We start from the raw sequence: 25,936 nt of genomic DNA on the forward strand, positions 1-25,936 counted from the left end.
CAAGAAAAATCATCAAATAAAACCTCATTTTTAACACATGTAAACCTAATGCATATATACAGAAACTGAAGTCCTAAATTAAGAAGACTAATAAAACCCTTTTTTTCCCTTTTTTCCTTTTATTTTTAAGAGTCCTTTTAAAATAAATCAAAATGGATATTTTATCAATAGTTAAGATCAAATATTTTTTTCTTTTTTTCTGAAGCATTTTTTTCCTTATTTTTTTTTTTTTTTGGTTGTTGTTACATACTTGACAAAAGATTTTGAACATATTCATTACTTCACCAGGCAATTAATTCAAATATTCACAATACTAACTCCCCCCAGTTTAAGAATTAAATGAATCATTAAAGATGAATTCTTCATTCCTTTTTTCTGCCTTTGACAGATAAAGTTGGTGAAGTAGTGAAAAAAAGCCTGCTTCACCTCTTGTAGCTATGAGAGGATTTTCTGGTGAAGAAACAAGAGGGGACAGTCACACAGCCAAGAGGTCAAGGACTTGCTGCTCTTCTGCCAAAGGAACATGGCTGTGAGGAATAAAGTGATGGATATGCATCCAATTTACAAAAAACCAGTATTTCCATGCCTAAAGGCAGCAAATACACTTCCATTACTTAAGAAGTTTCTCTAAAGTGCACTAAGTGCTAAAAAATAACTGAAGAGTAGGGTGCCGCTGAAGTTTAAAAGCCTTACTAGCCTTATTTGCCTGTGTATTGACAGCTTGCATTTACCTTGGCTATATATTGCTCAAAAATTCTAAACCAAAAATTTTAATAGTGACAGCTGAACCATTTGGATATATTATTTGGTCTTCAATACTTACAGTGATTCATTATTAATTCTAACTTTTTTTCTGTAAATAATCCATATATTTCCCTCAATCTGGAGTGATTTTTAAAAATTATTTTTAGTTAATTAAATTTTAACTTTGTCTTTTATATAATGCTGCATTTCTGCATGATGAACTAAAGAGACAAAATTTGCTGAAATGCTGTATGTTTCTACTGGAATAAAAATACAAGCATTTCTCAAATATTCCACTAAACAGAAGATTGTTTGATATGGAGAAACCCTTCACTAAATCAAAGATTAAAGTTCAGATTTCGGAAAAAAAAATCATGCATTCATATTGAAATATCTCCTCAAAGCCAGGGACACAAGTTGTTTAAGAAGATAAATGTAATGTAGGAGTCCCCACAGGGTCAGGACTACAGTTAATGGATATAAAGCAAGACTGAAATGTTGGGTTTCATTTTCTTGAAATTTGAGAAAAGTTGTGTCCTAATCGTATTTAGATAAGGATTTAATCTTTAAAGATGAAAGACCTTTCTCAAGTTCAAACTACTAAAAAGTCTAGCATTCTGGGAAGGAGTGCTCGCTAGATCCATCCCAACTCTGAAGCTCAGGTTTCAGCTCTGGTAAACAGAAAATAAGCAAATAAACAAATACAAGAATACAAGTAAAATACATTTGGTTTGCCCCTAATTTCTATGGTTTTGCAAGTATGATAGTTTCAATTTCTGAAATGAGAAAGCATCACAAAATAAGCATGTACACTAGTGAACTCCTCAGTTTGCTTCAAGATCAGCTTGTAACGCACTACAAGTTCTTCGCAATGATATTACAACTACCACTATTACAGCTACTACTAGTTATTTTTGTATTAACATGTATATTAAAACACTTATTTCACATATAAAAATGTGCATGCAAAATATACATCCTTTTTATTTTATCAAAACCTGAACTGATACAAGCCAATTCTGCCCTTTGTGCTGACTAAACCGGATTTGGATGAAGTGATATTGCACCATGGATCTTCCTTTACCCCCCAGTTGAGAATTCTTTACTATTTCTCTCTAGCACTTTCAGCAGATGTTATTTTCTGTTATTTCTGACAATGTCCCCTTATTATAGAGAAATAAATTAGTAAGTTCTTCATACCTTCGGTTGGAGATTTGGATGAAGTAGCACATACCCATTAGGATCAATCGCAAAATAGTATCCGTTTGGACAAAGCTGAAGGAAAGAAATGAGGTTTAGAATGATAGGCTTTTTAAGTAATAAAGCAAGATTAATTAATAATTTTCAAGAAATAATACATTGCCTCAGGCATCATGAAATATGTGAGGTCATAACATAGAGAAGACAATTTCTTAATATTTACTCTTTCAGAATCATAAACTTGGAGAATAATTTAGGCTGATGGTACCTCTGAAAGTACAACCCTTCACTGAAAGCTGAGCTAACTTCAAAATAAGATACAACTTTGGACTAGGTTTCAAAGGGTCTTTGAATATCTCTAATGGCAATTCCACAACCTCTCTGGACAACATGCTTCAGTGTTTAACCACCCTCACAATGATTTTTTTTTTTTTCCTTATTTCCAGTTGGAATTTCCATTTGTCAATTGCCTCTCGACTTTTGCTATAACCTTCAAAAAATTTCAAAGTACATCTTCACTATAACTCCCATTAGGTAGCCCATTAGATTCCTTCTTCACCCTAAACAAATCCATCTCTCTTTTCTTCTCCATGTACTCCAGCCCCCAGGCCTGCACTGGACTCTGCCCAGCACCTCACTGTATTTCTTATATTGAGGAGATCAAACCTGGACACAGTACTCCTGACACACATGTTCACTGCACAGTTGGCCTTCTTTGCTACAAAGGCACATCTGCTAACTTATGTTCAGCTTGTCCTCCACTATGAGCCCCAGACCTTCCCTGCCTTTTGGGGCAGTCTGTCCCAGCCTGTGCTATGGCATGGGATTATTCCTTTCGAGATACTGGACTCTGCAATTGCCTTCAGTCAAATTCGTGATGTTACTTTGCTTCCTCAGCTGTTGTTTTCCACAGTACTAATTATTTTCTTAGAAGTTCCCCATCTAGATGTCTAAATATATAAATCAATCATACTGTGTAGCGTACAGACAGACATGAATATTAAAGTACTTCTCTATAAAGAACTGTCCTATGTATTAGCTGAAATGATTGTGTACTCTACACTGCGGTAAGAACCAAACACTCAACTAAAGAACAGTGCTTTAAGCTACAGGAAAAAAATTACTTGGAACCTATTCCCCCATGTAAAAGTTGGCTTTTACAGATGCATCCTGATGGACAAATCACAGAGAAACACATATATGGCTGGAGAGAAAACCATGAAAAAAATCAGTGAAAAACAATGGAAAAGAATATATGAAAGGAAGCCTGCTGGTATTTTGACTCACATCCAGTCATTGCTGTATGATTTATCAAAGAGCATGCACAGAAATCATACATAAATCATACATAAAGAGAAACCACCAATGCAAGCAACTTACTGTAAATCGGGGTGTCAGTTTTTTTATGTCCTCCAAAGAGACATCAACTCCCATTACTCCAAGAATCAGCTGATTCTGGTAAGATTCCAAAATGTTAGCATATGTTTGACATATTTACAATGCAGAATAACTACAAGTCAGTGAATTTTGATTTTGCCTTTGTCTCTTGCTTGACAAAAACTACTTGAAAAGTTGCCTATTTACGTATGTCTATTGTAAATATTTTAAATAATGTCCAAGTGATTCAAAATAACATTCAATATATTCAGAATTTAGTATTGAATATTAAAATTGTTTATGAAGATGAATATGGATGCTTTCCTGGATGAATAATAAATGTAAGAACAAAATAGGTAAAAGGAAAAATGATGCATTAATATTGCCAGTGATGTAGATACTAAATTACTAGCACCAATACAGAGCTATTATTGCAGGCTTTGTTGGGCAGCGAGACCTCCAAAAAATTAATCCCTTTTGGCTATGGTATAATGATGAATGAAAAAAACCCACAACAAAACAAAAAACCCAGGAACTATAACAATCATCAGCATCTGAAATCAGGGACTCAGGCACTACATTCACTACACTTGTGATTTATATTCCTCCTACAGAAAGGTGGGGCAGTCATTTACACAGTGTCACCTGAATCCCTTCTCCATATTAAATACATTTGGAATATGTATTGGAAAATGCATCATACAGTCTGTAACCTAAAATTCAGGTTGCATGAGTCAAGCAGATTCAAGTTCTCCTCTTGTTCCTCTGTATGAGACAATGGCTGGTTTACTTCTCAGAAAGACACCCTTCGATAATCAGTAGTCTTTCACTTCACAGCCAGACTCAGTGAATTCCAGGCATTATCTTGTAGATAAGATTATGAAACCTTTTCATTTTGTTTTGTTTTTTAAAGGGAAAGTAAGAGAACTATTCTGAAAGTAAATAAAAGAAATGGTAGTGATCAAATTTGTATTTATTCATTCTGAGACTAGGTAATATCTGAGAAACTGAATCAAATATTATTTTGTGTAAAGTTCTGTATATTTTGACCTGAATGAACAGGAGTTTCACATCAAATGTACAGTATTTTACTACACAATGTAAAGCAGATTCTAGATCTGATTTTAAAAAAGCAGCATTTTGATTTGGTGAAGAAGACATAAACTGATTCCATATCAGACAGTAATAGGTATGGGCAATTGATTTATTTAATACTTAGATTTTAATCTAGATACACAGTGGTATTTTCTATTCTCTTAACAACCAATTTAGTTAAATTCTGTACATCATTGCCTTTTACCCTGAAATGTCATAGCTTCACAGATTTGTTACACATTTATCTGGGCATTTTTTCTTGTCAAGGCCTAAATAATATCATCATCTATTTCCCATCTCTTGAGCACTAATGTATTCCCACTGCCACCAGGTCACAGAGATAGAGCAAGGAATGCCATACCCTGAAACTCAGAACTATAAAAAGGGTGATCTGCATTTGCTTGTTCCCAAGAGGTTATCAGCTAGCTGGAGATGACCCATTTGTTTCTGATGTACAAGACAATTAAACTGTATAAAGCTCTATGGAAATACATATTTTTAAGGAGTTCAGCATTCAATTTAATTCAAATAACTTTTTTTTTTTCTTTAAATAACATCTTACTATTTTCCCATTTTGTTCCTTTGTTAAGTTGAAGACAGGTAGAGTTCCTGTAATCACAAGGCCCAGCTCCTACAAAATAATGACATACAGAGGGGAGAAAAAGACCTTTTAGTTACATAACAAATATTGAACTATAATATATTAGAACAATTCAGGGATTACTGTAGCCAAACATTAGGTTAGAGTACTGACTTCTACTTTGTAAAAAAATAAAAAAATAATAATACTTCATTGATTTTATGCATAGAAAGTTAGAATTAGATTTTATGGTGTCCATGCCTTAGTCAGAATAATAAATTACTTTTTAAAAACTGATGGTGCGCAACACTTAGGATATAATGGTTTAAAATCATCTAAATGTTATGAAAACATGTTTACAGCTACAGTACCCACTACACTAAAATCTCCATTGGAGTGGAGGGGGAGAAAAACATGGAGATTTCTACCTTTTTTATGCTAATGTTTGGGTTCTATTTCAAATTTTTTTCTTCTCACTGATGCTTACTCCTTCCATGTATTTTATTGAGGAACAATATAACTTTGTACCCTTTATTTTGTTAGGAAAAATAAGCTAAAATACTTTATTAATCCACTCTGATGAAATTTGTTCTTCATTTGCCCAGTCCAGTAGTAGCTTTTTGACTTTTAAATCATCTTTCATGAACTTAAGTTTTCATTAAAGGAAAGGTGAAGAGATCAGAGTTAGCACCACTATAAGCAAGGTGAAGAAAAGTGGACATTTTAGGAGAATGGGAGAAGCAAGGAAAGGAGATGAATTAGAAGAAAAGAGAAAGGAGGATATTTTTAGAAGGAGCATTGAAGAGATACATAAAGAAACAGGAGGGCTGTGTATGGGGGATAACAATTGTACATCCAAAAAAATGTACAGCTAGAGAGGACAATAATTGTTAATAAATTATGACTAACTGGTAAACCTAAAAGTATCTGAAAATTCTGGGATTATCTTGCAGAAAGTGAGGCCAGAGCAACAGTGTAACAGAACCTGGAGGAATAGGTCAAGAAAACAGGTGTGAATTGCCAATTACATGAAATCCTTAAAGACATTCTTGAAAGACATCCTCAAACGAAAGTACCCCTTTAGGATGTCATAACCTGAATTTAAGCTCAAATCACATACGGCCTCATGCAATACACTTTACATTATTTTAATCTTAGCCCCATAATAGCTGCTGGACAGTAAGTGAAAAAGGATAGGAAAAAGTCCATTGAGGCACAGCAGAAGGGTAGACCCTGCAGGAGGGAATTGCTTTAGGGAATTCAAAATAAGCAATCACTGTGACAGCTTAGCCCCAGTTCCTGCTAAAACCAAGAATCAGGAAAAGGATCCAGAGTGGATTAGATACACCTGTGTCTTTTTGCTCTCAACTGTGATGAGACAGTCCACAGATTTTGGCCTTTAACTCAACAGTTTACTTTGGGTTGTCCTACTTTTTATAAATATATATGTATTCACACACACAAATATATATAAAATTAATATCACAAACACACATATATAACACGTAAATAAAGAAAAGCTTGAAGGAAAGACTGAATAAACCCACTGAAAATATAAAGTAATCGAACATAAGTCTTCAGGTATCACTCGTTTTACTTCATTAAACTGATCTCTTCCTATCCCCAGTTACAAATTTAGCTTTGACTTTACAACAGGATATGTACAGAACATATGAGCTTTCGTCATAACATCCTTTATGTTTCCAGTAAGTACCTCAACAGTAACCAAGAAAACATGGTTAATGAACTTCTGGCCATTGAAATTCCAAAGAAAAACTAGTTCCTCTGTGTCACGCTCAGTTCCATGATGTGTTGATAAAAATTTTACAGTAATGCTGAATGACAGGAAGAAGTGGATTTTGACGTGACATTAGATGACCATGTGAACTTGGATAAATACATGATTCCAGATGACCATTTTGCAGTAATTTTTGCCTAGTTAGAGTTACTCAGAAAAAGGTTATCTAGAGCAACAGATTGGATTGTTGCTAATAATACTTTGCATTTCGTAGTTTCCTGAATATGTTTGTTTTACAAGACCAAAGTGATAAATTCAGCAGTAAGAAAAGCATTTCATATATCTTTTTGTTTACTTCCTCATTATAGACACTGTCCAATTAAAAAAATTATTACCTTGAGCAAGCAAGTAATTACAATAACCATGAGAGCTTAAAGATCCAAGTTCAAAATCTGTACAAATACCCAGTAACACTGATAGGTTTCATTTCGTTTAGAATATTTAAAAAAAAAAAAAAAAAAAAAAAAAAAATTAAGCACTGGTACAGCACTGGAAAACTATTTGTTTCTTTTTTCTTTTGTTAATTTGAAGACAACAATGATCTACACTTAAAGATCTGTGTGCAGGATAAATTGCTTCTCTCTGTTAAAGTTCAGGACACTTAGGAGAATACTAGGTGCAAGTAATGACCAGCATGTTAGAAATAGCTGTTCAGAAAATTGCTCTATTGAAGTGTATAGATGCTGGAAATGTAATATTATGTTTGGAACTGTAGGAAATTGAGTCCTCGGTACTGTGGAAAATGGAACCCTATAGTTACTGATTTGGTAAGATTCTTGCTTTACTAGAGATAAATACAAATCATACCAGAGCATCCAGATAGACATTTGTCCATTGGACTTGTTTGGCTTTCTCTCCAGCTAAAACCATTGGTCTTCCCAAAACATCCAGATATTCCTGCCAAAAAGTGTAATAAACTCATCAGAAGACACTTATTAGATCAAAGTCCAGAAACAGCATAAAAAATAAACAATAATGAAATAAAAATAATTAAAAGATCAGAAAAGAAAGGTCAGAATTCACTACTAATAGAGGAGTAGTATTTAATTGCTTCTTTAAAATTATACTACTCAGAATTCAGTCTTCAGTTTGCAGCATTTACTGCTAAGGCCCTTCCTACAGTCTCAGTGACACAGACCTTACACATCCACTCTCCTTCCACGAAGTGAGAATTACAACTATTTTTGTTCCAAAATTAATTGCTAATGACACAAGGAAATTACAAGCAGATCACAGAACCTTCATCCCAGAAGACCGAGTGGGCGAAGGAGGGTCAGTGGTGTAACAGCTGGGTATGTTAAGCTCCTACAGCAACAACTTGTATAACTTCCAGTGAAACAAAAAATTCGGTTATAAAACCTCATAGTCCCTGCCTTCATTCAGTTCGGGAGTATGGCTAAAGCTGTTGATCTTATGAGATATCAGACTTCTGGTCTGGTTCGGGAGTGGATGCCATCAAACTTGTTTCTGTCTTCAACCTTTTCTATTTGTCTGATCATATTAGGGATATTTCTTGCCAGACACTATCTGGAAGAGTTTAACAGAATCAAAGGACTCTTATCCAAGCCAAAAAAAGGACTCTAATTTTCTGCCAAAAAATGTCATGCCTGACCTTGGAAGGACAAAGAACTGCTATGATATTTCTCTGCTTTTCTGGACATGTGCATACATGGGCTTTCAGACAACTGAAAATAGTATCTGTTCATCTACACTGTCCGTTTGGATCACACCATATAATTCCAGGGTCCTGTGCCCTTAAGGATCTACAGCGATGTCTGCTAAAATTGTCCTGCATTATTTTTGAAGGAAAAAAGCTGTGTCTCTCCCAGACTGGTCAAAGCAATCCAGGAATCTGTCCTATCAGCAGGACTGTACCAGATCACTGTTTCTGCCCAGCTGGGTTCAGATACTCTAGCAGGGCTATGCCTTCACACAGACCCACGGTGATACACATCCTTAGGATCATGCTCTAAGTATGGCAGAAGGCAGACTGTGAATGTCTAGGTGTGCTATAAAAAAATTACTGAGTTTATAAAACTTTATAAAAAAATTGGTGCCGTGTCTCAGGAACAAAGAGGGATCATAGAAATCCAGGAGGAAAACTGAGCCCATAACACAGTGATTGTGCAGAGGTCTACAGAATGCAAATCACTTCAAACGCTCCACTGTGTGCACATGGCAAGCTTCTGTGTGTCAGCTGGCCAGGGAAACAGGGATCACGTTGTGAAATAGCTCACTGAAACTATTATAAATAATTAAATAAATAAGAATAATCCCTCATATGTAAAAGAATGACCTAATTTTTTTCTCTGTTCCTAACGCAGCACATCTTAAAATTTAGTTGATGCAAATAGACATGAAATGCAACTTATGTAAGAATAGAAATTATTCCGTTACTTTGTTTTACAAGTCTATTTGCATTTAGCCAAAACTTACCTGGGTGTTAATTCTTATGGCTCCAATGGACGGAATTTCATAATAATAACCTAAAATTTGGAAAAGAAGTAATACCATCTTACTGTAATATATTATTAGTCTCTTCATCTTGAGGATTTTAATTTAGCTTGTAATTTATAATTTAATTTTTATAGAAATTATAATGAAATTTATATAGAAATTATAAATGAAATTTTATAGAAATTATAAATGAAATAATATTTAGTAAATGCCATCACAATGCGTGGCCACCTATGGCATGTCACCATGTCATATGGGCCAAACTAGTTACTCTTAAGCAGTGAGAGCATATGTTTCTTTTGTCTGTTTTTTTTAAAACTGAGGTAATGTACTAAATCTGTACTCCCGAATACCCAGTCAGTCTGATATGCAAGTATATATTATGGTCATTTAAATACACATTGGTCATTTTAATTACATTGTTACAGCAATGTAATTATATGCTGAATGCATATAGGAATGCACATGTGGCTACAGCCTGCCACAATAGTGAAGTTCATAGCAGTAAAATATACTTTGTGGGAAGGATGAAAAAAATCAAACTGATATTTCTTCTAACTAAACAGCAGAAATGTCTTTATTCGTCACTGATTTTATCACCTATTTGTCCCATACGCAACAATAAGACTGGGAAGAGAGGCACTGAGATCCAGTTTCAGAGCATGTAGGCTGTAAGTCGATTTGGAAGGAAGCGGGGAGAACTGGGGACCTAAGAGTACTGAGGTTAGCCCTTTACTTTGCCATAAGCAATGCGTGACCTGATAATAAATGAAAACTTTTAATTAAGGAAAAATTAAATAAAAATTTGGTTTTTGGATATGCAAACAAATAATCGCATCAGTTGTGGACAGAAGAAACTGATCATTTTGCCTCGATAATAAAATGACATAGGTGGTTATGCTTGAAGCCAGCTGGTACTCATTTGTTTTGAAACAATGGAGTTCGCATGCACACAGTCTTTTAAGATACAAAGACATTAGTTAAAAAATCCCTGTTCAAAAAAACATTGATTTTCTGTAATTATCTGATAGTACAATCTGCTCCTCATGAAGCTGTAGTGTCTTCTGTATAATCTGTCAGCATACTGAGGGATTCATGAGGTGATATGTATGCTATTCATACAGGTTATGTATTCCTCTATGTCATTGCTTTTTTTCTGTATCTGTATCTTTCTCTTATCTTTGGTTTATATTATTCTCATGCCTGAGAATTGTATCTTATCCTCCTTCCTTGGCAGCCTTAATTTTCAAGACCCTTTGTAATCTATCCCATCTATTACCTCTTGCTTCTCACTGATTTGTAAAATACTTTCACATTTTCAGTCAGACCTGGAAACTGTTCTATTTAAAATATTAAACAATATTGTTTGATATTTTCTCTATTTTCTATTTATCTGTATTGATCTGTTATCTCTCGTTCCATAATTATACTGTAGGGTATTTGAGACACCTCTTTTTCACAGTCTTTTTAAATGTTTATTTTTCTTCATGCGGAAATTTTAGGAGAAAGCATTTTACTGCCTTGCTTTCACATTTTTTTTAACTTTATTTTTCTTACATAAAGAAATAGGGATAAAAATAAACTCTTAGAAGCTAAGAAATCACAGAAGGAATAATTTTGATGTTTTAATCAAAAAAAGGAAAAATAATGTAAGTCATCGGGTCCCTTGTAAGTTTTGGAGAAAAACGGAAAGAAATCCAACCAGCCAACTAACCAAACAAAAACGCCCTTTGTCTAGATCCTTTAATATAAAACAGCTTTGCTTAATTTCTTATCTGTCATCAGTTCCATCTTTTCATAGATGGCTATTACAGCAAGAATTCTCAAAACTGAACCAACATAATAACAATAGTAATAACAATAATAATATTAAAATACTGTGATATTTTTCTTGCAATATAAAGTTTTAAACAAAGCAATCAGAAATAAACATGCAAGCTTCTTTATATATATATATATGCATATACACATTTCATCAAATAATTTTTTGGAAGCCTTATTGAAAAATACAATACAGCTAAAATAATGTTGAAAAAAAATGTATAATTCTTAGAGAACAATAAAGTTATTGCCTATTCAAAGCTCCAGCAAAGAATAGTCTCAAAGAAAAACACAATACCTTTATTTTCACAGGCCATCCACTGAATCGGTCCTTTGTCATAATTATGTTGACCAACAGAAAATGTGAACACACGTACCTATACAAGTTAAAAAAAAATTCATATAACTTAACTATATGTCATTAATTAACTATGACTCTCAAGTTAATGATAGTTGGATTTGTCATACATTTGAACAGAAAAAGGAAAGTGAATTTTCTATTATTTACCACCATAATAGATACACTGTTATTATTATATTTATGAATTCCTATTAATTATTTTGGTCCATGAGGTAGAACTCAAGAAGAATATTCTTTCATACATCTTTCATACTTTAAAAATCTTACATTGGTTACTGTCCATGAACGATTTAATTTATTTTTTTTTCCCCCTAGGATGGTAATTATAACTCCTCAGGTTTTGTTGAATTAGTTGACATAATCTCATATCAATATTAGATGCTCACCAATGAATTAAAATCAAACTATGTATGGCAGTAGAATATAAAGGAATGCAAACCAGGATTTTTTAAGATGTAAAATAATTTCAGGAAAGATATGAAATTTTCAGATACTACAGAAAACAAATTCTCATTTTGCTCAGACTTTCAGCCTTTTCATGTAAAACCACTAGGCTGGCTCAACAGAGTTCCATGGAATGCTTAAGCTTCTGATATTTCACTTTAAGCTCCTGATACTCATTAAAGCTATGTGTTTTATAAGCACAATTCTATTCTGTTTGGTCAATGTAAATTCCAATCTCAGTAACTGAGGGCAGTAATGGCTTCAGAATATTCACTAAATGTTATACAAGTTTTGGACAGAAAACAGGGTTTTCTGCTTAAACTATTTTCCATGCAAATTGACTTGAATATATAAAAAACAAACAAACAAAAAAAAACAAACCAAAAAACCACCACAACAAAACCCCTCAAAACTCAGTATTGCTGTACACAGATTAAAGATCCTACAAGACATGTAGAAAAATTACAAATATTATTTTTCAGCTTCTGGCTGAATACTTACCTCAGAAGCTGAGCCTTTCTGTAAAAGGTGGGGAAAATATTTTCCCAACACTTTTAATAAGCTGTTTGCTGTTATCATGTCCCTCTGAAGGAAGGACCAGTATTTCCTTTTCAGGCGTCTCTTTCTTTATGGACCATTTACTTTACCACTTCACTTCACAAATCACAGATCACAATATAAAATCAGAATATGACTTCCTTTCTACGGATCTTGATTACTATGTTTAAAATTAAACCATAATACAATTAATTTACATGCAGGCTATAATTGGCTAATAGGGTAATGTTTTCTTTAAATAATATTCACAGTATAAAATTGTGGATACTCCTTGTAAACTACTGATCATTGTTAAGTTTTTAAAATATTGTTTGTACAAATTTTCATCACATTATTTAGCATGTGTGATTACTACCTAAACCTTCATTTGTCAGATAAGCTACAAAAGTTATGTGATATAATCAGAGATATGTATTAATCAAGAGCTCTAGGAATAGCTCCAAATCATCAGTCAGCAGCTAGCAATTGATGAAAGTTTATTAATGTTGCCCCTTTTATGCAAGAAGGGTGAACAAAGCTTTGTGCTAATGTCAATTTTAATTAATATATTTTGATTTGCTTTATCCATACAAGCCCTTTGTTTCTGCAGTTAAAGCAGAATTAAAGCAGCTACTCTGCTGCACTGAATGCTGATTCAGGTGTTTGGGGTTTTTTTTAAACACCGACAAAATTTGAAGTTTTTCAATAAAACTGATGACTGTCCCACACAACGTTATTTCTCAGTAGTGAGTCAAGCCAATTACAGTTCTAGTTACCCAGACAGGTATGGGAATGACTGTACATGCGTGATGGTAAAATTTTGTTCTCATAGTTCATATGGATAGAGACAGATGAAAAACTCCCTCTATTACCTTGCAAGTATCAGTATTGATAGCGTGAACATGACTTCACCTGATATGTCTGGATCTCATTTATTTTTTTAATATTGTATCACACTGTAAATTCAAGTTACATTTGCCATCTTCCATTTGTTCTTGACCTCTTTTACAAAACATCAGCTACAACTCTTCTCACAGATCTTTCTGTTTCTATTTAATTACCATCTTTTTTTTTCCAAGCTAAATATCTCAATTTTATTTCCTATTGGTATCTCTCAACTCACACAGTCCCTGCTTATTACACTCCTGTTCTTTTTTGGACTCACCGCTGCTACCATTTTAGTGTCCATAAAACACTTGATTCAGATTGCATTCTTCTCAAAGATTATGGTGAAAAAAGAAAAACCCCACTAAAGGTCACTAGTTAGATAGTCGAGTGACATGATGTCTCTTTTGGATTAAAAGTAACTACTCACGTAAGTTAAGACAGAGTCATATGGGTTTGCTTGTGTGTGTATAAAGCGCATGAGTCAATTAGACTGGACTGTGTAGCATTTGATCTCAAATGTAAAACTGAAACACTGCATTAGATTCACGTTGCGAAATGGTATGTAATATAGGGAAAAGAAACAGCATGTTAAATCTGGAACTAATCTATAAAGAATTTAGAATTTAAATTATTGACAACAAGCAGAGGACAATATATCTGATTTACTGTTGCTTGGATAATTAACAGAGATAAAGAATTGCAATGAAAATTGGAGTTTTTAATTGTTACTTGGTTTGGCAAGAGGGTGGAACATTCAAAAGAGTTTTCTTTTTCCTATTGCCTCATCTGGAATTGAGTAGAATGACAGACCAGCTGGAAAAATGAGTCAGCAAGTCAAATTAAACAAACCAATTTTAGAAAAAAAGAAATGCTCTGTACTAACATATTCTGTGATATGACCCAGAGTCAGCCAAAGGACTGAGATGCATCTGTCTATAGCTTTTCCTTATAGACATCTGTCCAAAGAAGACAAAAGGATCTTAAATTTAAAAAGACAGATTTAATTACTTTTAATAGGGAATTTTTGACTGAGAACACTTGGAACAACTGGATCAGACACAATAGATACGAGCACCTCTCCCTTTGCCTGTCCTTCCTTTCAAGTATGGTTTCAACAAACTGAGTGGATTTCTGAGTTGAACCAAACGGCCAAGTACGCTTTGATCCCAAGAAGTTGTTTTCCATTACCACCAAGGCCTGATTATTTCTTTCCTGTGCTTCTTTGCAGCCTCTTACGTTCTGTGTACACTACAGATTCCTGGGTCCTTTTGCTATGACTCTCGCTCTCCACCATCCACACCAGTGGATGGACACTTCTGTCTCCCAAACCATTTCCCAGGGAAAGTGCAACCTTGTCTCCCTACAGGGGGGATCCATTTATTCTCTTCATAAAGAAACATAACTTTCAAATCAATTAAGAAAAAAGGAACAATCAGAAAAACAAATTGGAAATGTCACTTTCTATTTTTCAATGGGACTGTTCAAAGTTAAATACTTCCAGAAAACTTACATACTTAGAATGGAGAAGAACTAGAGATGAGCACCAGCCTGCTCTGCTATCTCACTCAAATACAGTCTTGAAACTATTCTGAAATACAAAAGTCCTAATTTCTACCACTGAGGGTCCAAGTCCAGAGCTGTGTTAGTTCTGACACTCATATATCATGTGCTGGTAATGGGTAGCTAACTCTCTGTATTTTTGTCACTCTGAACCTAATCTTGTGGAGAAAACAAAATATTTTATTCTTTGTACAATTCATTTACAGTATATAGTAGAGCAATATAGTTATCAACAAACAAAACAAGTGTAGAATTGATGTAAGGACAGTCAGACAGTGATTGGCACAGGCTGCCCAGAGAGGCTGTAAAGCCACCTCCTTTGAGGTTTTATAGATAAGACTAGATAAAACCCTGAACAATCTAACTTGATATTATTTCTGACATTGGACTAGAGACCTCCAGAGGTCCCTTGCAAACTGACTTATCCTAGGATCCTATGAAGGACGTCAAAGGAAAACAAGAAAAAATCCAACTCCTAATCAGAGGAAGTGGTAGACAAAAAAGAAAGCTACAGAAAATAGAGGGAGAATACTGTCTTGAAGAAAATATAATTGACTAATTATATAATTAATTTGCTTTTAAATTTGTATTTCTCTTTAGCGGAAAAAGCTCCTAAACCCCAAGGTGAATAGAAAGATCTTGATTGCTGCAGATAATTAGGGGATAATGGCACTCAAGAGAGTTGTGATGAAAACAGAAATGAAGATCTACCCATGGAAATGCTGCTTTCCCTATAGATTTCACTTGCTTTTTACCTTATTTCTTCGCCTTGCTATGGGCATAAAATAAATGAAATCAGACTCTTCCTTGGGGTGTATCATGTTATGAGTACTACAAAAGATTAACAGCTTGAGTGAAGTTAATTCAAAGTGGTAGCTAAGCACAAAATCACACTTACTGTTTAGACCACTGCATCATACATGTGTAGGCAGTATGTGTAGGCCTACGAGAGTTTGAGAAACTGCAACCATTCTGCAAGTAGTTCAGAGCGGATGAACATAGATATTTTTGGATAGATAAATTATTTGTCTTGAATTTTACGCTGCTGCAATGAGAGAGCTCTCAATAATAATTTATATGTATCTCTTAATTTCTCTTGTTTCGGAGGAGATTAACTGACCTTTGGAGATATATATGTCTCTTTATCAGATATCAAGGGAGCTCCACAATCTCAGGTAGATGTAGGCAAGATGAATCCCATCATTTTATGTCTATCATGTAAAATAGCAAGAGTGCATCTTTATCACTAAATAAACAAACTGAGTCAAAACCCGATCTCATCAAATTATGCAACTTCAGTTTTCATGCTGACAAAATGTTTTCAGAATATTTTAATCTGGCCTTTATAATTCCATTTAAAGATTCACAGATAATCTTTTTTACTATAGACCAAGAGAAGCTGTGATAAAAGGAATAAATAAATCAGTAATTCCAGCATGATCCAGGAAACTATTTTTCCCACTAATGTGTTTATCAGAGTGGTGAAAAACCGTTTGCAGTTTATATCTAATACGTACAATTCTGAAAAAAGAGGACAATACACCAAGCTTATTTCTCTGAATAAAATAATATCCCACTTTTCTATATTCTGTTATTCACTCCATCTTCTAAATCCCTTGTAAATATAGCCTTTAAACTACTTAATCATTTTGGTACTTTTCTGCCATGGGGAAATGTTATGTGGTTTTCAAGCTACCACAGTTAAAACTGTGAATGCATTTTTTTCCTTACTGTCTTTACATTTGTGGGCAGAAATCTGAAGATGATTTTGGATTCTCCTATGAACTAACTGAGACCAGAAGTTATCTATGACCAATCTGAACTGAGAACAGAACTTCAGAGGATGATCTGAAAACTCTACCTACTGATTAGGAAACTAACTAGAATTAACCAATGGGAAGCAGCAAATAAAAATTTTCACCTAAATTCTGGTCCATTTTCTGTCATGCTGAACTGATAGATTCAGGACTTCCAGGGACACAGTCCTGAACCTTTTGGGTTATATCTATAAAAGTAAAGCAGCTTTTTTTTCCCTAGGAAGCACAGGGAGAAGAGAAACGTACTGTGTTTAACAGCAGGGTAAGACTCAGAATGATGTGCGAGAGGGAAGTTTTAGGATCCCTTAGACTATCTTTATGCAGTAAATAAAATGGGATATAACCCGTTTTCTTTCTCGGGCCATGAGAGCAAGTGGCACAGCATAGCTCACATCTCTATAGCTAAACTATGTTGCCATACTTCCTCCCTGTCCCCCCACCTCATATTGGGTGATCTCATTCTAACAACTTTTGAGAACTGGCCCCGGCTCAAGCTACCCCCTGAAACAAACCCAGACCTTGTGCAAAACAGCTGATTGTCACACGCCAGGAACCATACAGTTAGGTCTGTTAAAAATTAAACAGTATGGTTGACAGTAATTGTAGACATTTCTCCATCCTGTACCCTTGGCCTTGGATCATTTATTAGTATGGATACAGCTGTCTGAGTCACTTACATGACTAAAGCTGGTTTTCTCGTGATTGACTGAGAAAGGCTTAGCCTTTTCAAAATGACAGTGACAGTGGTGCCTCTAATCTTTTACAGGAGAGCTCAGTGCTCATACAAAAGAGGTCTGAGTTCATGTTTCTCAGTTTGAGCAAATTCATAACTTCTACTGCTTTGAATACCAGGCTCAAGAAAGTTCAGAAGTTGGAGATGTGGGCTTTTGCATGTGTCTCTAAGCTACCTACACAATTTTCCCTTAACAGCAATTGGGAAAAACACAGAGATGACCTAAGCAGCGGGGTATGAAACGTAGTCAGGTATTAAGGTTGTGAAGATTTAAAGGTCTAGAACTCAAAATGCAGAATTCACAATTTTATGTCAAATTAGGAAACACCAAGAATGGCATGATACACCAACAGAAATGTATAATGTTGTGGTTTTGATATTTATGACTCCATTAGCATCTACTTCTTGCTACGGGTACTCTCCAAAAACATGTGTAGACTTGGGGAAACTGAGGAGAAAAACCCACATGGGAAACAATAAGAATTTAGCTCTCAAATATTTAGATGCAAAGATAATTGCATGCTGGACATCTTTGAATTGATCAACGTTAAGAAAGTATGAATGCATTTGATAAAACACCAGTTTGAGTGTTTCCATAATTGACCCTCTATGGTCTGATTCAGCAAGGCATTTAACTGTGCAAGTAATCCCCTTGATATCAGTGGAACAATGCCTTAACTGAGGCACATGTTTAAAGACTGATAGAACAGGTCCTTGGAACTACTTTTCTAGACATTTATCCACAGTTAATTATTTATCCCAGACTCTCCATTTGTATTTGCAGTCTTCTCTATCATTAATATCTTTTATTCACTACAGTTCAACCTCAAACTTCAAGCTGCAATGCTAACTTATGAATTCATAGTCTAATTATAGTCTGTGTAATTATAGTCTAATAAAGAAAAGAAATAATGACACTTTAAAAATTAGCTCACATTACAATCTAATGTTAGTCCTTCTATCTTAAAATAAAAAGAAAAATAAATTTGTTTTATATTAAGACATTATTGGAGAATCCGACTTGCTTTGGATATGATTCTATACTGATAATATATGCTCAAAACCATTTAACGGTCTTAATATATTTGGAAAATAGATCCGAGAACGCTGATGTGTGGTGTAGTGTAGTTATATGCAATTACTCAACAAAAGGAACTAACAACTGAGGATTATACCTGAAGTCTTCATAACATATGCATACAGTGAAAGGTGCATGTTCACTGAAGAAGTCTTTGAATGCATGCCATGATTCCCTGAAATGTGTTTTGAGAATTGCAGTGTTTCAAAAATGTAAAAAGTGGTTTCATCCAGCTTGCTTTGTTTCCTCATAAAGGAAACATATCTGCATGAAAATGGGGATATTTTCTAGTGCAGAGGTTGAAAAAAACCATTATGGTTAACATATGGAAAAATTTCAGAATTAAAACTCCCACAGAACTAAAAAAATACTAATTCACTATGACTGTTCTACATCTTCTTAGTGCCACCTTGTGGAACTACAGCAACTCATTCCTTACTCACTAAAGGGCCAGCATGTGGTGCCCCTTCCTCTTCTGCTGCACCGCTAAAAGTGGGGCAGTACAAATACTCTGCTGATACCTGCTAACCTACCTTTGCTGCATTGATTATAATTAGATAGATGGACCACTGATTATGCTATCCTTTAACTATTTAACTAGTTTAAACTTAATATTTGATGAGCCAGAAGTATCACAGAAGTACAAGCAGAATTATTAAATTCTGTATGCTCACAGTAACTTATTGCAGGAATATTATCTAAGGAGGCTATGTCCTCTTTACTACACTGTATCCATAAATAAGGTGAAGTTTTTTAATCTCAAAATTTTCTAGGTGTGGGTATAAACCAGCTCTATTTTATTACCTTTGAAATTGGTGTAAAGAATAGTGGTGAGAAAGAGAATGTGCTTTCAAAAACTCCAGTAAGACTTCATAATGATATTCTTGAATTTAAGTTTAAGAGTTAATTTGGCTGTGTTAACCCTACCAAAAACTAGGCCTTGATCTACTCTCCAGCCTTAAGAGCAACGGTGGCAGTAGAGCTCACATACATGGATAGAAGCTCATCCATTGCTCCTTCCCTCTTGCCTTTCCTTGCTGACCCGGGAGCAGACCCAGCACCTTGTCTGGGAGTGCACCAGTTGTCAGAGGCTGAAAACCTCCCAAGTTTAACTAACAGTTAAAACCTATAAATGACTGCAGCACAGTGTCCAAGCCCAAGTCCTGACCCCATGTAATTTACTAATGTAAGTGGTACCTTAAGACATTTTGATTACTATGAAGTCTCCAACATAGTGCAATGCAGCTGATGTACGCTTAGCTCATCTTGCTGAAAGGCAGAAGTGGATTTTATCTAGAAAATCCCAAAATAGTACTCAAGTAGTCTTCTGTGATGCAGATTTGTGGTTGTAGCTCTGGCTCAAAGGATGCCGACACACTGGTGGTTTCTCCTGTGATTTCCACCAGAAGTGCTGTCCTCACCAGACCACCCCACACCACCTTGGAAATAAGTGTAAAGTACTCAGTTTAGATCAAGTGATTTTCTAGCCACTCATCCTCTCTCTCGGTTTTCAGATAAAGAAATTACACTGTCATCTTTTTAATAGTTCAGCTGTTTGAGTGTTTTACTTTGACTACCCTGGTTCTATATACTCTGTTGTTGATCTGTTTCCTTTCTTGGTCATTTTAATAACAAAGTTTCTTTGTTGAAATGAAAACCAAATAAATTTCTCCTTTCCCTAAGCTACTTCTCCCGGACACTCAGCATGTAGCATTCCCTGAAGAATAAGTAATTTTTTTTCTGAGAGTTCCTTGTGAATTTGGTGGCTCGTATCAGGGACCAAACAAAGGAGTTGACAAAGTAATTCCCTCTGCACTCTGGATTAAAAGCATTTTAAGTGATTCTTTGATAGCCAAAAGAAGATTTGGAGGCAGCTGAGCAGCTGGAAAGGACCAGATGAATTAGACAGATATTTGCCATTCATATTGTGACACTAAGTCTTCTTCCTTTTTTTTTTTTTTTGTTGGCCTTGTAAACCCTGGGGAAGAAATATTACAAATACCAGCTAAGGATTTAAAATAATATTTAATATTCCACTGAATATTTCAGACAATAGTTTTCATCAGGTAGTCTGATTTTTTTCATGCAAATAGTCTGTGTCTGGAAATAGTATATTAACTGTCCCAAGTTGTATCGTTACAACCTCCATTTTTCACTCGCATTACTCCAGTTCTTGTACAGTACAGAAAACACAAACTGAAACTAAATGGTTGCAAACGTCAAAGAGTTGTATTAGAAGAGGGAAAAGGATTGAGGGAAAGGGAAGGGCCATCAGAAATTCTCATTGCTAGCAGGACTATTTTACAGGATATCTTCCTCTGGAACTATCAGTTACAGAAAGTTCATGTCTAATTTTACAACGGTCTGATCCTCACAAGAACATCAAAATTCCAAATGAAAACGATTCAGTGAGCTTGGAAAAGGGTATGCTAGTTAAACAGGTGAAGGGACTTTTGCCCTTCTTCACAGGCAATCTTGGAGATTGACCTGAGAACAGAACAGTATCTTCGGATCACCTTAGAAGAGGCAGATTGAGGAACAAAAGCTTCAAGTTTGGTTCCCTTTCCTTTCTTAGGGGAAAAAATTAATAGCTGCTGTATAACAATGGAAAATCAGCACTGCCATATAGGACTGTGCTCAGGGCAACTTGACCTTGCTTCTGCTTGCAGGTAAGACGTCCTGTTACTGACACAAGCAGGCACTGATGATGTCTGCTGTCAGCAACTGGCAAGTGTCCTAGCACGGCTGAAAGACCACGTCTTATACACAGTCATGTAACAGAGAACATCCTTCACAGTTAGCAATTAATGCAATCGCTGTGCATGCTCGCTCATTGTACTTCTTGCCAAATTCTACCTGAAATCTCAGGATTGTCTACGAAGAACATTGCATATATACAGATTTATATATACCGTCTCTCCTATGGATGGTTTAATAATAATAAAATTAATCATAACAGTTCAATCCTATACTGAATGATATGCATTTTAATTTCTTTTGTAATCAGCTAAATAAATCAAATTTTCAGAAAAAAAAAGAATAGAATTGATCCTGCATGCAATCCACAGGGGGGTTATCTATAGCCCTGGTGTGTTTAGCAGTTTGTAACACATTGCTCTTAGTAAATTTAGTTGTAAATTTAGCATTCACAATGTCTGAAAGAGAAGAGCAGTGTACTTTGTTAAATCACACTTTAGGTGACAAGATATAAGCTGGTTTTCAATCTATGATGTGAGATAAATGAATTTTAATCATCTCTCATGAAGTCTGTGTTGTTATTTAAAAAAAGAAAAAAAGTTCTTCAGCCTTATTTATAAACATGATCCTTAGAGGAATATTTATTTGAGACAAAATATTGCCTTAGAGAATTTTGGTTTTGTCTTTCTTTTTGCTTTCAAATAAAATAGCATCGACAGACTGAGTTTGCAGCAGAAAGCATTGAGGTAGGTGCTTTTCCTGTCTACATGTAGGGTCAAGAATAAAATATGGTTCGTCTGCATTATACAATTCATCACCTGCAAAGAGGTGGCTTCATAAAATCATTTGTAAATAAACAAAATACTGGTTAAAAAGTTCCATTTAAATAAAGTAATAAATATTTTAAAAGTTTATTTGCAGTTTGCACTCCTGATTCTTCGGTCAGTATGGATTAAATGCCTTGTTTTGCACTTGACTAATAATGAGATTACAAAGAACAGAATTCCCATCTAAGCCTCAGAAAACACTGAGTACAGAATTATGAATTTGATACAAGGCTAGCAGGAATATGATTTCAAGTAAAATTACTGATTTCAAACAGAAGCTAAATACAGGAACAGAAGAATGGAGACACACTAAATTATGTATTCAAAGACTGCATATGAGGGCTGATTCTGTTCTGGATAAAATAATAATAATAATGACAATAATAATAATAATGATACATTTTTTTTAATTTTTGGATGTTTTTTCTCTACTTTTTTTGGAGTGAGACCTATAAAAAAGGTTGTGAAAACCTCAAGAGAAAATAATTAAAAGCTCATACTTGAATGTCATTTCCATAACCATGCAAGTACAAGACTGCACAGTCAGTTTCTCATTCTCTATTAAAGATAATCTATTCTGTATAGCACATTCATTCCTGTATGTCCATCCTGTATAGCACAAAAGATTAAAGAATGTGCGTATGATTTTCCTGAAGATATGACAGAGCAGGTTTTAGCCTTTTCTTTTAGACTAATCAAGATTTTGAATCCAATTAATTTTCTAAGTAGAGACTGGGGTATTTTCTGTTTGTTTCTGACAGAATACTCATTCCACGCCAAAACGTAAATATTTTTTTCAAGGTGCTATACAAAAAGGCCTTCTTATTACATATAAAAATTCTTACTCTTGGTAAGATTTCTCAAACAGCGCTCTGCCATCCCAGGTACTGATGCTCTCTCCTAAAAAGCAACCCTTCCTTACAGTGTCTGAGGCAACCTTTAATACTTTACATTTAAGTTGTGCAGGGTTTCTACTTGCTTAAGTGAAGTTTACAGTACACCTACACGTATGCTTTCTCAGTTCCCTCATATCTCTTTCCTCTGTTATGCTTCTTGAATATATAAACACACATTTCTTGTTATCTGAACGGACTGTAACTTTGTTTCGTGAAATTTTCCTTTCCTTCTTAACCCATCATCTATTTAGGCTGCTGCATGCATATATTTTGTGCTACCATCTGTTTGTTTCAGCTGTTCCCGTATTCTCTTGAGTACTACAGAGATTCCCATACAAAAATGTCCCATCCCATGTGAAACAACTCCATATACTAATGGAGTAATGCTCAGCTAATGCTCAACACCCATCTACCAGTTGGCCTAAGAAGTATTTGGAAACTAAGATTTCTATAAAGTTTTAGAGTCACTTAATAATAGTTATTTTTAACAAATATATTCAGATGTGCTAGCTTAGTTATATTACTTATTCTATCAAGTGGACAAATTCTGTAGTTTCTTCACAGAAAGTTACATTTTTATACCAATGTTGTGAAGTTAACCTTTGAAAAACTCTAGACTCAGTGGATACACAGATGTGTGACTATGTAACATGTAACTTTATAGAAAAGCATTGCTTAATTTTCATAATCACACATTATTTTTTTTGTGTGTGTCCGGTTTTGCTTCTCTATCTGCACAAACCAATCCTTAACTTAAATTTTCTCCACTCATATTTTTAAATGAATGGGATTTGTGAGTCTCTTCTACACGGCACTTATAGCAGACCAATTTATATCTCCTCTGTCTATAGCTGCACTGATTATATATAGTCAGTTCTTATTTACTTATGGCACTTCCATAAACACCAAAAGCATACAAAAACTATTTATAGCTTTAATTATATGGGTTCATGCAGATAAAAAAAATATGTTGTGAGACACAGTTCTTGAGTATCTTGTAGCAGGTCAGGAAAATTTCTTATTCTAGGAGATGACAAGAACAGATTTATTTCTGAATTTTAAGGAGGAATTAAGTGAAAATCTAGAAGAACCTCTGATCAACAAATGATTTTTATTTCAAGGAAAGGAAGGTATGACAGCAGTAAAACAAGGATAACGAGACAGACTCCAACAAACTCAAGAGAACTAGCTAGATGAGTATTGTAGGAAGATAACCCAAAGAATAAAGGATTACAAGAAACTGGTAATTCATGAAGAGGTATATATTAAACATACAAGAAGCTGCCTACTGCAATGTAAGATTAAAAATACTTCAAAAATCAAACACAGAAGCTGAAATGGAAGATTACCTGTAAAAAGCAGCAGTTAGGGCAAAAAGATTCAGAGGAAAGTGAAAAACTAAATACGGTTCAATAATATAATGCAGTTCCAAAAAGGCAAGTTATATTCTATGACGCATTTACCTAAGTGCTTCATGAAAAAAAGTCATAGAAAATACTCTGTTCTCTTGATACTGCCTAAGTCTCTCTAACTGTTCAAGAGCATGTTTTAAGAAAGGTAGAGATAACATGCCATTATATACAATAGAAGTGATAATAAAGAATGAAAAGAATTTAAGATATTATGATGTAACTTAGGAGAATTTGAAAGAAATGTTTGTTTAGTGGAAAAGACAAAAGTTGAAAAGTTGGGAGAGGGTGACAAGATATAAATGGTTTCCTAAAATGCAAGAGGAAGTTATGATGAAAATTAATTTTTCTCTGTAATGAATATAAAATAAAAAGAAAAAAACCCTCTAAGCTTATTTTGCCTTAAGAAAATTTAGGGAAAGGTTTCTAAAGCTAGGTAGGTGTTGAAGCAGAAAAATGTCAATACCTAAGGAAGCTGTGGAACTGGATACTTTAAAGAGGCTACATAAATGTCATTAGCCGTGTCCTAGGTATTAAATTGCTCATTGCAGAAAGTCACAGTCCTCCATTTCTAGAGTTACAGAAGAATACAATCAACTCACACGGTATTTCACTGGAAACCCAAATTCATAAGAATGAATGCAGAGTTAATACGTGGGGAGACTGAGATAGGATAAACCTTCTGGTATCTAACCTCAACCAGTTATGCCATATGTAGCATTTTGTTTGTATAAATAAGTAAAATGCAGTCTGACTCTCTTGCTTTCATCCCAAAACAAACATAATGTGCTTTCTATATTAAGTGATATCCTATCCTTGTTGCCTTGATTAATCATTTTATGCCATCTGCAGCATCAACCTCTATGTGATACCCTGAATCAATCACTATTAATGTAGTGGTTTGGAATTGAAGATCAACAATAGAAGTATCGAATAGCCCCCTCCATGCCAAAATTGAAGGAAACAAGCTGTCACTTGGGTTTTATGTAACAGATACGCATGATTCTAATATGACCGATAAGGTTACTTTTCAACAAAGCTATATTAAAACTTTCATTAGCCTTCTGCAGTTCTCAACACCACCACATGGATTTTTATCTTGTACAGTAGATAAAACTGTCACGTGGTAACCCAGACAGATTCATGCTTGTAATGAAACCGCAGCCTAAAGAGAAACAGTATCAAAATACACATGTGTGTGTGGACACATGCATGAAAAGGCTCTTCTGCATGCAGATCTTCTTCCTAAATAAACACTCCTCTGTCCCACTGCACTTTCTGCTGCACCTCCTAAGTTTGCACCAATTTTGTCCAGCAAACTTGTATACATATATACAGGTGATGTGATGATTGAATGGAAAAATATGTGAAAAAGGGAGAAGAAATATAATGAATATGACTTCCTCAATGAAGCCTTTAAGGAAAACCTTACAGGTGATACTACAGAGTCTCAAGGTAAAGGGGTCAGTGAAAGAGAATGTGGGGAAAAGCTGTGACATACTGCTGTAATCCAACAGCATTATCAGGGCATGGACACATAGTAGTGGTATGTCAGTTTAGGAGATGAAAGGATAATATAGAGATATTTTTGAAAAAAAACATAGCCTAAAAATCACT

The 25,936-nt window shown here is 34.7% G+C and overlaps 1 protein-coding gene across 8 annotated transcripts in view; it reads right to left on the reverse strand.

Annotated features, from left to right (window-relative positions):
* The window catches only part of CACNA2D1 (calcium voltage-gated channel auxiliary subunit alpha2delta 1), a 427,358-nt gene that overhangs the window by 53,175 nt on the left and 348,247 nt on the right, over positions 1-25,936 (reverse strand). For all 8 annotated transcript variants that reach the window (XM_074903424.1, XM_074903423.1, XM_074903422.1 and 5 more), the window contains exons 13-18: positions 11,371-11,449; positions 9,231-9,280; positions 7,602-7,691; positions 4,979-5,047; positions 3,325-3,399; positions 1,945-2,019 (exon numbers count right to left, since the gene is read on the reverse strand). In XM_074903424.1, coding sequence (XP_074759525.1) covers positions 1,945-2,019; positions 3,325-3,399; positions 4,979-5,047; positions 7,602-7,691; positions 9,231-9,280; positions 11,371-11,449 — 438 coding nt within the window. The remainder of the gene's footprint in view (positions 1-1,944; positions 2,020-3,324; positions 3,400-4,978; positions 5,048-7,601; positions 7,692-9,230; positions 9,281-11,370; positions 11,450-25,936) is intronic.

This window comes from Athene noctua, chromosome 3, assembly GCF_965140245.1.
Source record: "Athene noctua chromosome 3, bAthNoc1.hap1.1, whole genome shotgun sequence".
NCBI classification, from domain to species: Eukaryota; Metazoa; Chordata; class Aves; order Strigiformes; family Strigidae; genus Athene; species Athene noctua.